We start from the raw sequence: 12,415 nt of genomic DNA, 5'->3' as shown, positions 1-12,415 counted from the left end.
TTACTTGTTTATATTAATGTATTCTTTTTATATTAATGTATTGCTTTTTGTTATTAAAATACACAGATCGCCCTTGAAAAAGCTAGAGAGACTAGCGAAACGTCGGGTTGGAATGGTGAAATAAGTTTGTTTTTATTTGCACCAAATGCTAATGGTCAAAAGAGCCTAATTAAGCATTAGTAAATGATATAGATTTTTTATTTTTTGAAGTATGAAAAATTTTATTTTATATATGTAGGAAAGTCGAAAATTCCCTTTGGAAAAAATCAATGCAAAACTGCAGAGAAGTACTTTGTCAGTGTAATATAAAACGGACCTCAAAATTGTCAATGAAACAATATTTGATACAAATTTTCAGATTTTCAAAATTTTTCGAAAATTATCGAAAACATATTCGCAGTTGTCTTACATAGTTTCCGTCATATACAATTCAATAATTTAAAACAAACATTTTCAAACATTCATGAAGATTTGATAAAAAATCAAAATTTTTCCAAACCATTTGTTTCTTTAAAAGAAGGAATAAATTAACTGAAAAAATTAGCAAATTTAGTTTGCTGCTTCTTTTGTACTCACAGGTGTAGCTATGTAACATACATATGTGAAACCTACTTTTCTTTTGAGAAAATCAAAGAGTGTAGGTTAGGGTTGCTTTTTAAGCTATGCACTTTTCAACACTATTGCAAATATATATATAAGTAAACGTATAGGTATATGTGCTTATATTTGTATGTAAATATGTGCTTTAATATGGTACGCAATTGAGGTTAGTTGTAAAACACTTACCTGTTTTCAAAGTGTGATTCTGCGGAGAAATACCATTTGGCCTTGAAGTCATTTTACTTGCTATTCGTTGTGGTACGCTGGCGACAGTCTATTTTGAAGGTTTTTTGTGTTTGTTTTTATTTTGGGTAGTTGTTGTTGTGGTTACAGGTAATGATGGCCAACATGTTTATGACATTTGGGCGAGCGTTGTCATTGGTGGTATAATCAAATTCATGGAGTATGGCAGAGTGAAAAGGAAGCGCAAAACAAAGAAAAATAAGTTTTATTACAAGGTTCAATTATCTTTATTCTGAGATTCGTGGACTGTATGTCAAACAAAGTAAACGTGTTGAAGCATAAAAGGAGAAAAGTGTGGTAGTAATAAGTTTTATCTTACTTATTAACAACAATTGAGCTACTTTGTTTATTTTGAGTAAACTTTATCGAAATAAATGGTGAAACATGATGATTATTCCAACAAATTCTTTCTAAGACGTTTTGGGAGTGCTTATTTTCGTAGAGAATGCCATACATTTGCGCAGTTAATATGCGCATACGCGAGTAAATAATTAGTAGTAAAAATGGTTTGCAAATTTCAGTAGTTATTTTTTTCTTTTATTTTTGGCTTTTGTTAATATAAAAACTCTCAAGAATTTTATAACAAACAACTATTTAAGCTTATTTCGAAAACAATTTCGAAAAAAATATCGAAAATTCGAAGATCTTAAAAATCCCCATAAAGATTTAAAAAATGTATTAAAACCTTTTGAGCATGCAGTTTGGAGTACAATTCATTTTAGTCTAACTGAGAACAAGTCTTTCGTAATCCGCTTTATTTTTTTGAAATTTTTTTTTCTAAGACTGCTGCACATTTTTTTCCATATAAAATAAAATTATAAAGCAACCTATCAGACTAAAATGACTTGTACTAAAAAACTGTATACTAAAAAAATGACTCATTGAAATTTTTGAGAATTTGTATGACGATGACTTTCAACAACTACGAATTTTCGAATTTTTTCGAAAATGATTTCGAAATTGATTTACTTACTTTTTGTTATAAATTGCGTGTTTTCTTTTAGAAAATTTGCTAATCCTTTTGCTGTAATTTTTTTACTCCAAAGTGTATATGTATGACTTTCGAAATTGAGAACACAAAAATGAGAGAACACAACTTATTCGAAGTATTTGAGCATTCAATAATTTTCAATAGGCATTTACTAACATTTCATAAATCAATCAGGCAATAAAAGTTTCTAGAATTCCCTATTGAATAGTGCCTACATAGACAAGTATACACATGTGTGTACATAAGCATGTCGAGAAAAAGGGAAATTCTATATAAAGCTGGCTCGAGTGTGGCATGTGTAACGAAAATGTAACACGAAAATCACATTTTTCAACATATTCCAAAAAAAGTCGGTAATTCGAGCATCAGTATTATACCGATGGGAATGTACTTATTTCGTTTATATTACCAAATAAGATTAATTGATTATACCAAAATTGCGATTAGGGGTCAATATGCACATTCGACTTCGAAAGAAATGCGATAAGAAAAATATGTGATGCAAAACAATAGAACTATCTGTGTGCAGACTACTTAGGAAGAACCAATTAGGGATAACGAAAGAGTTTACACCCAAATATGGAAGCCATTAACTAACCCTGCTAAGCGTTGTGTATAATTCAATTTGATTGTACCTTATCAGTGCGGATACTGATTTGAAAAATCTGCTTGAGACCAGAGCTTCGCCATATATGAAATCCAGAATAAGTCTCACGATAAGATAATCTATATCCACCATTTCTTTTTCGACCTCAAAGCAGACCTTGACAGCGCGAAAAGGACTTGCCGGTATGCTGTCAAGTCTGATTTTCAGTTCCTACGAGGGTTACATGATTTAACAAGCTCGATATATGCTCGATGACTTCTATGGTCTATAAAAATAAGCGATAAAATGGGTATTGCAGTGAACGAGACGAAGTAGTTGCTGTCAGAAATGAAAAAAATTGACGCATTCGCCTCGTTGCAGTCACGCCACTATTGACGGATATAAATTCGAGACAGTGAATGACTTCGTCTATGAGGCATGCAAAAATAACAGCGAAAACAAGGTTAGCCTATAAATCAGCAGAGAACCATTATTGCCAACACGTGCTACTTTAAACTGAGCAGGCCATTGAAAAGTTAAGCTATCTCTCAACATACTTCATCTGATGTATTGCTCGAAAGAAGACAGGAAAGTTTTTTGAAAAATATAGGGACCTTTCCTAGACAGTAAGCTGTCATGGAAGCTCAACGTGGAGGAGAGGGTCAAGAAGGCCTCAACGGCACTCTATGCATGTAAAAGAATGCTGGGGTGTACATGGGGCCTATCGCCCTCTCTTTCTCATTGGGTTTTTACAGCGATTGTAAGCCCTATTCTATACTATGGAGTTCTTGCTTGGTGGAAAGCCACACAAAAAACAACATACCTCAAAAAATTAGAGCGGGTATGCAGACTATCGATGCTTAGCATTACGGGAGCCCTGAAAACAACCCCGACGGCTGCACTGTATGCCATTTTGCACATCCCACCTGTAGAACTGGTAGCAAAGAACAAAGCGTTAACGACCGCAACCAGGCTCGGTGCTTCGGGGCAGCTTGAGCGCCGACCATATGGCCATAGTAGTATAGCGTCATCAATCAGAAGACGAACAGACTACATGATTCCCTATCTGCGCTTCGAGGGAGATCTTAAGGCCACAATAGAGGTGGACGGTTGGCGTAAGGGTGCGCAAATGGCGGACGAGGCGATACATGTGTACACCGATGGTTCCAAAGTAGTGGAAGGAGTAGGGTCTGCGGTATACTGCGCTGATCCGGAAATAAGCAGATCCTACAGGCTGCCGGATTACTGTAGCGTTTTCCAAGCGGAAATATTGGCCGTAACCAAAGCAGTAGAAACCCTGGAAGAGAATAGCTTAAGCTGCAACCGTGTTAACTTTTATATTGACAGTCAAGCAGCAATTAAGGCAATAATCTCGCATAGCACAGCATCTAAATGCGTGTTAGAGTGTAAGCAGTCTCTGGAGAGAATCGGGACAGGGAGAAGCATACATCTATATTGGGTCCCAGGGCATATGGGAATAGATGGGAATGAAAAAGCGGACGAAATAGCTAAAAAGGGCGCATCCCTTGAAGCTTGCTCCGTAGATGTCCCAATTACATTGGGCGAGATTAAGCGAAGTCGAGAGGTGCACATGATCGACCAAGCGGGAAAGGCGTGGGTTCAAGCGCGGGGCTGTAAAGTGTCGAAGATTATGTGTAGGTCTTACAACCTTAGACTAACACAGTTGCTCCTCTCATTAAAAAGAGAGGACTGTAGACTCATGACGCGTATTCTGACTGGACACTGCCTTCTGGCGTCACATGCCTTTAAACTAGGCTTGGTCAGTGATAGCAGATGTAGGAAGTGCGGGTTGGAGGAGGAAACGATCGAGCACGTTATGTGCTCTTGCCCTGCACTTGCCAGGCTAAGACTCCAGCTATTAGGAGTGATACAGCTGTCAGATCTAGAAGCAGCAAGTGGCTTAAGTCCTAGGAAGCTTCTAGTATTTGCCAAGAGGACGGAGTTATTTTATAACATAGGCCCTGGTTTTTGATAGGGTTTTTCAGTTTGGTCGTTAAAACAAACTTCTGGTAACACTACGGACTCAATCAGTATATGTGAGGTCTTCATGGACCGGCCAGTTCAACCTACCTACCTACCATGAAGAGAAGTTTTAATGATGAGCTGCGCGAACTTTATGCGCTTTTGAATATAGGACAAACGCTTCCATGGCTACGTCATGTAATGCGAATAATAGAAGCACTCCGGCTCCGGCACCGGTATTTGGAATCAGGGGAAAGGGAAGACCTTCATCGAGTTGGAAGGGAGTGGCGGATGAAGACCTAAACGCTATTGATCCGCAATTAATGACTATGATGACATACTAAAAAGATATTGAACAGTTTCTTAAGTTTCGACCTTTAAAACAAATGTTTTTAAAAAGTGGGCGTGATCATAACAGATTTAGCCAACTTTTCCCATTTTCCAATATTTAACTTAATTTGTAACTTGCGTGATAGGATCATTTCATTTGCCAAGTTTTATCAATTAATCAGTATTCACCAATGAAATATTTCATATTCTTCGAAATGTTCGATATCAAAAAACTGGGCGCGGTCAAAGAGTTAGATTTTTCCCAATGGCAATATATTTTGGGTTCATTCAACCCCAAATGGGTTTTGTTTCTTTTCAGAATTTCAATTTACCACCAGCGCATTCTGTCGTCCTGCAAAACACACACATACAGTCACGTTTCATGACATATAGAAACGATGCATGTGTTTTTAGTTTGCCAAATCTCATACTAAATCGAAAATGTTTACCTAACAATCAATAAATTTAATTGAGTGTAAAAAGCGACAAGTTAAAAGTGGGAATAATCTGTTAGTGTGTGAGAATTCAAAAACCACTTCAAATCTATTGAAATCTGGAAAGAGTTTTAGCATATAAAGAGAAACCCCAAAAAAATTCACAAACAAAGGACAACCATTTAGCAAATGTATAGCATTGAAAACGGCGCCAAATTGACTCTGCCTGGGCGTTTCGCTGCCGAAAAGTGGCGCAAGTTTGTGGTTGGTATTCTAAAAAGTCCATGCATACAAATTTGGAATTGTACATTTGAGAACTCAACGATGAAAACAATTACTTTCTACAGTTTCACACGACTTTCAACGTATGTATGCATGTATGTCAAGTGAGTTTTAATATACATGCGTGTGTGTGTGTGTTTAGCGCCTCTACGGCAGAGAGCCGATTGTCACTGCTAACCTAGAATACACAAAGGTGTATTGATTTCGAAAATTCCAAGCAAACAACTTCTTTGTATTTATCTTGTTCCCCCAAATGCCTCATAGCGCATACCGATGGATGTATCATATCATTCACAGCATTTTGGTTGTATGTGTGTGTGTGAAGGCGTGCGTGCGATTGGCACAAAAACAAGGCCTTTGTGTTTTGGAATGCCAAATACATTTGACTCCTTTCAACCAAAAAATCATCAACACCAATACATGCAAAACATTTCTTATGCCAGTCACATACAAATTCGATAGTGCCATAAATTATGGCCACTCCGCCCACCAACGGCATCGGCGACAATCCGTTACACATATTTTCACACAGGCATATGAGTTTAATTTGGATCACATGTAAAGATACGTTTATATGCGTAACACAGGTAGCAAAAGAGTTTCAAAATGTCTGTAAATTTGGTTGACTTTATATATTTATTTCACTATTTACCCATCTAATTCTAATTTATATTCCATTTCTCCTTATTTCCCATCTCACTCTTTCAATACCAGTCCCACACTCACTTCCAGTTCCACCCCACTCCCACTATCACTTCTATTCTCATTCCCACTATCGTTCCCTCTCCTATTCTCATTATCACTTCCCCTGCCATAGCCAATCCCAATCCCACTTCAACTCTCACTCTTCCTTTAATTCTCTGCCAACTCCAAACTTGTTACTCATTGTCATTTCCCCCTTAATCAAGACACTGTTCCCCCTATATCCTCACGGTAATGGCTTATATCACCTCGGCATAAAAATGACCCTACAGCAGCGTCTTTCCTTTCCCATGCAAGCCTAAAGTGTATTCAGCGTCGGTACGGAGTCAAATATATTTTACTTCGATCGTAGAAAGCAGGTGCGGCAGCTGAGTGGAAAATGCATAAGATGATAGCTGCATGAGGAAATGATTGTGCGAATATAATTTGGACCTTAAGAAGGCCGTACATCAACGACGCCTTAACACGCCAGTATCGTTTTGATTACGCGTTTTTTTGATCACAAGACAACCAAATATTCAGGTTTATCGATTTCGTATCTTGCGTTGTTTCAGCAAAAGGCAACGAAGTATGCAGGTGGATCTATTTATGCTGTATATGATACTATAGATATCTATATTTCGTATCTCGCAGCAATGCCTAGCAAGCTTATCCCATGAGCGGATGTGGAATTGCGAAGGCTGATTTTTCTAACTGCAGGACTTAGACCGCCCTCCTTGCCCCAAGCACGACTTTGGCACCGCGGCGGTTGCAGCGCTCTTTCATCTTTTCTAATCCTCATTGGACACATCCTTTCTCGGAGCGATTCTCATCTGTGTAGGCGTCAATGAATGAGACTTAAGAAATTTTCGCTTTGCTGCAGATCGCGGCGAGATACTCAACCACACTAGTCCACTTCGCAGATCCGGTTAAGACTTATTGCAGAGCTGTGATGTCCGCCTTTCTATTCACAAGAACACCAATCAGCGTATATGCAGTATTTTGGTCTCTCCTCTCATCTACTCATAAGCCTTACAACTTTTTCCATATCAATAGCAGGAGCCTTTTTTATTAGAGGTGTTTTTTCTTTGACCAAATCCAAAGAGCGCAGATAAAACCTTCTAAAAATTAAGGCACATTATCGGAGTCAGCTCGTCGGCCCCATGAATTGAATTGTTTACTTAGTGTATAAATTTGATGGAATACAAAATATTTAAAAGCTTTAACCAAAAAGCTTTCTTTTTTTATTTAAGAGCTTTTTGGAAAATATTTTTAAAACATAAACTAAAATCAATTCTCTTTTCCTAAGCGTACATAAAACATAAAAGAGACTCCCTGATGAAGTGGTAGAAAAGCCACGAACCGCGTAACAGAGAAAACCTTTAGTTTTCGTCCTAAAAAAATAAGCACAATAACTCCTAAATTTAAAAAAAATCGGGGGCCATATTCTTTTACACGATTCGAAAGAAAATGTGATTATGTCTAGTTACATATATTTGTTTTCAAATCCGAAAAAGTTTCTATCGAATCGAGATACATAATAGAGCTTACGATTCTCGAACTTGCCACCACACTAGTCCACTTCGCAATCCGGTTAAGACTTATTGTAGAGCTGTGATGTCAGCCTTTCTGTTCACAAGAACACCGACACAAGTCAGCGCACATGCAGTATTTCGGTTTCTCCTCTCATCTACTCATAAGCCTTAAAACTTTTGCCATATCACTGGCAAAAGCCTTTTTTATTGGGGGTGTTTTTCTTTGTTGTGCGCAGATAAAACCTCCTAAGAATTAAGACACATTTTCTGTATAAATTTCATTACTGTATAAATTTTTTGGAATACAAAATATTGAAAATAAACTAAAGTCAATTGAGTTCTCCTACGCGTATATAAAACATAAAAGAGGCTCCGTGATGAAGTGGTAGAAAAGCAACGAACCGCGTAACAGAGAAAAACTTTAGTTTTCGTCCTAAAAAAATAAGCACAATAGCTCCTAAATGTAAAAAAAATCAGGGGCCATATTCTTCTAAATGTGATTATGTCAAGTTACATATATTTGTTTTCAAATCCGAAAAAGTTTCTTTCGAATGGAGATACATAATACAGAACTTGCTCGAGAAGATATTTCTTACGAGATTCTCGGATCTGGAAATACTCGTCAAGCTCGCTGGACATTCAATTTATTCGATGTATCTCGCGAGTTCTCGATTTCTGGAATAATCTCAGGCCTCGAAATTATCACTTGTGTTTGAAGAGAAATCGTAAGCTCTAATACATAATAAGGCCCCAAAAAATTTACTTAGGTCGATTTCTTTTTCGAAGCTTCGTGAGTAACTTTCAATTTGCGTAGTTGAACTTTGCCTTACACGTTTACTGGGTAAATAAAACTAACACAAGTCTGCTGTCAGCATTTGATAACGGTATCATTGGAATGCTATTAGATATGGTACAGCATGCGAAACGCTTAGTTGACATTTCAGAATGTTGTATCACTTACCTCTTCCTCCCCATCTAAATAGTAATAGAATTGCTGATTTGGACTTAGGAATTTCTGTAATAACTCTTTAGCCACGCGCACCGACATTTCGCCCTGCACGAACGGATGCTTTAGCAGACACTCGGCGGTGGGACGCTTTTTGGGGTTTTTTGTTAACGCCGTCTTAACAAAATTATGAAAGGTGGGACTCCATTTTTCTTTGTTGCTTAATGTTGGCGGTTTGAAACCACTTTTGGACATAAGGAACAACGCACGCATCGGATGCAAATCGAACATTGGCGGTTGGAGTTCAGCAAGTTCTGTTAAATAGAAGATAAACAAAAAGATATTTTTGATGAAAAACGGATTTAGTGCACGAAAAATTTGTAGAATTAATTACACATTTCTATAAAAATAAAAAATAAAAACATAATTCATTTGCAATTTTAATGTATCACAAAAAGCTGGCGGCCACATTCTCGTGCTCCAGCTGTATTTTTTTACTAATTCCTCATAAGCCTCCTTTGCCAGGAGTTATAATAAATCATTACGCATAATTCATCGATTTTGAACGTTATAGCCGCAAATCCATAAAATTTCACCGCATTTAATCGGGGCCGAACCAAAAAAAAAACACGAGGCTTGGTATTTTGAGTAGTGAGCTTAATGACATTAATGCTACGGCAGGAAGAAAGCATTTGAGAGGATGATTATATGCGTGAGCACGCAATGCCACAAATGACATTTGAGAACACACAAATAGATAAAATATGTATGTATTAAGCGACTAACAAAAGTTTGTTTAGTGTACCAGAAGGCGAAAAAGTATTCCAAACGGCAAAGGGCTGAAAATTTTGTTTGGTCGGGTCACATCAGAACAAAGAAGGTGGTAGTTTTCAAGTTGATTAAGGTTAGGTTGAGTGGCAGCAACCTTGACAAGAGATGCTCGCTTAGACAGCATGGAGCTGCGTAAGAAGGGGCGGTTTAGTTCTACCGCTGTGGTTTAAAAGATCCATGACTCGAGATCGGTATGATCCCAATCCTGAAATAGCTTGGGGCAGTCTCACACACAACTATTAGACCACGTTCTAGCTATCCGAGTAAATTTAAAAATTTTTAACCGCTGTAGCTCTGATTGACATCCTGTTCACTGTATCTTCAAACGCGTTGACTTCCGATAATTATTCAGTGACCTGGCAGTTTGAACTGTAGGTTTATAGCAGATCATGCCAGAAATCCCACTCACCAACCATCCTTTTCAGTTTCGACCTGTCAGTTAGCCAGTTAGCAAACGCCCGACGATCCCTTTCCTCTATCCTTCTATCGAGGGTATGAAGTGGTTGAAGATTGCACAGCAGGCACACATTACTCGGTCCTGCTTGGGATAGAGTCGAACAAGAGAATCGTTCAATAGCCTAAATTCAGTGTATAACCTTTGACAAGACTTCCCAACTAAGACGATAGCATTAGAGCAGTTGTTCAAGGAAATCGAGGTCTTCGTAGCCATATCGTCCATATTGAGTGAGTTAGTAGGGGAGACCAGTGAGTAAAGCTTTTACAACTTCTCGCAAGAAGAACTAGTCCCATTCTGTTATGTTGACAGCTACTCTACATGACTCAGCTCGCCTTGAACCTGTCACCAGATAGCCCTTAAACCAGCGGGCAGTGCAGCTATATATGTTTACCACCAACCAGGACCAGCCACTGTTTTTGAGGTCTCCCAGAAATATGTTCACTACGACAATCTAAAGCAAGGGAGATAGATGAAGTGCCGCCGCACACTTTTCTCTCTCCCCACTACGCTGGAAGGTTCTAAAGTTTGTTAATATATTCAATCGTCTCGTATGCCAAGCTATTTTTTCCGTTAGCTCCAGGCAGAACATCGTTAAACGCCCCTTCGATGTCTAGAAACGCGCCTAATTCTTTGTAATCTAGGGGTTGCTTATTTACTTAACAATACAATGGTGAGCCGTTTCCCTTCCTCCCCTTACAACAGGCATGCTGCCATGTCACAGGCGCCTGTCTTTCGTCTTCAATTTTTCATCGGACAGTATGACACAAGCCGCTTTAGTATGCGAGATAAATTTCTCTATCAGAGCGTCTATCTCAGTTTCGGAACTGAGGTAATGCAGGCAATAGCCCCTTCAACGTTCTACAATTCAAGCCCCAGTGAGTGTTTTTAAGATGTTTAAAGAAAAGTGACAAGAGAAGCAGAGATTATTTGAACCATAAGTTAGGTCGTATTACGATCTTAAGAACCATTTGAAAATGATCTGTCGAGATGGTGCAAACATATCCTAGAAAATTTGGAAAATATGCAGCGACTTTAGTTTGAACAGACCACCGAAGTGTGTTACATACCGGTTAACTGTTTGCGTTGATGGTGAAATTTGGGCGATGTTGTATCTTCGGTTGTTTGCGTTTTTTGCCAACATTTTAACTCGCAGTTTTGAAGCTAATGTTTACGACAGCGTCTTACAAATGTTAAATGATTGTTATGTTTTTTGTTTTCAAGTTCAATGTTCGACAAGTAATTAATTAATTGAACTTTTGTTAGCTCCCCCGCTCAGTATTTGCTCAAGTTGAATAAAGTAGCACAAGGCAATACTGCTTGTGAGTGACTGAACTAGGCAGTTGTTAATTTATTGGCATTCTATCGCTGCTGCCTTCATTAAAAGTGCAATAACTTGAGTATAAGCTCCTTGTTGTTGTACAGCTATGTACGGATATGTACAACAACAAAAATAAACAAAGAATGCATACATTCTTACATTAACACAAATTCATGACTTGAACAATGGTTTGTGTGCCTTACAAACAAATAACTCCCGATAATTTGCTACATCTCTATGTATTAACTATAGAAATTGCTAGAATTATTTATTTATGTTCCTTGATTTGAACTTACCAATTGCTGTAATGCCCACCGCCCATATATCACATAATTGATTGTAGCCACCTTTGCGTTCAACAGCGGCCACTTCGGGCGCCATCCAATATGGTGTGCCTAGAATGGAAGAAATATAAAAAAAGATTAAAATGAAATTTGACAAATTTGAATTATAAATATTAAAAAAAAAAAAAAAAATGTGGTTATAAATTATATTCGACATCATATAACTGCTGTTTCATTGAGTTTAAATTTTTCACACTTTATTGCTACTGTCACTTGCTGGCACACATAACTCCACACAAATTGCTCGCACTCCCTCTCGCTCTCTCTAATTTACAATCATCATTAATATGTTGTGGCTTATTTACATTTTAATTGCAGACTGATTTAATAATTTTGTGTCTGCAACAAACAACAAACTTGCAATTAGTATGGTTGCATAAATTATAGCTGTGGGCATCAAAAGCAACAACAATAGCAGCAACCAAACAGCCGAAGCAAAAGCCATTGGAAGAGCCAGCAGCAAGACTAAGAACACTTTCGACGAGGCATACACGGCGTATGAGTAATGTGAAATGGTCGTTGAAGTTAGTGTTGTTGTGAATTTGATGCAAGTATTTAGCCTTACAGCTCCGACACATAAGAAGTTTTCATATAGATGAGTTTAACACAAGCCTATGCATTATGCGTAGATTGCACGTATTTTTATGGAGAACGGTCGAATGAGCGACATTGGCGCCATCTGATATTGAAAAGTAGCCATCTCCCAAATTTTTTTTTCAAGCAAATCATAAGAAGAATTTGACATTTGCTTTGGCTAAGCGTGTTGGCACACCTTGCAAGTGAAATTGTTTTTCCCACTGGTTGGTACATTTTCTAACATTTTTCGCAAATAAAAACTGCAATATAGCAATCGA

The 12,415-nt window shown here is 37.8% G+C and overlaps 1 protein-coding gene across 14 annotated transcripts in view; it reads right to left on the bottom strand.

Annotated features, from left to right (window-relative positions):
* Positions 1 to 12,415, bottom strand: part of hppy (MAP4K3-like protein hppy) — a 318,991-nt gene that overhangs the window by 27,869 nt on the left and 278,707 nt on the right. For all 14 annotated transcript variants that reach the window (XR_010950503.1, XM_067770997.1, XM_067770995.1 and 11 more), the window contains 3 exons: positions 11,514 to 11,612; positions 8,627 to 8,925; positions 787 to 874 (listed from right to left, as the gene is read on the bottom strand). Coding sequence is in view for 13 of the 14 variants with exons in the window: in XM_067770997.1 (XP_067627098.1) it covers positions 787 to 874; positions 8,627 to 8,925; positions 11,514 to 11,612 (486 nt within the window). In the remaining variant the exon portion in view is untranslated. The remainder of the gene's footprint in view (positions 1 to 786; positions 875 to 8,626; positions 8,926 to 11,513; positions 11,613 to 12,415) is intronic.

The sequence above is a fragment of the Eurosta solidaginis genome, chromosome 3 (assembly GCF_040869045.1).
Source record: "Eurosta solidaginis isolate ZX-2024a chromosome 3, ASM4086904v1, whole genome shotgun sequence".
NCBI classification, from domain to species: domain Eukaryota; kingdom Metazoa; phylum Arthropoda; class Insecta; order Diptera; family Tephritidae; genus Eurosta; species Eurosta solidaginis.
Note: the sequence above shows the minus strand (reverse complement) of the source record. Positions and strands in the feature narration are given on the sequence as shown.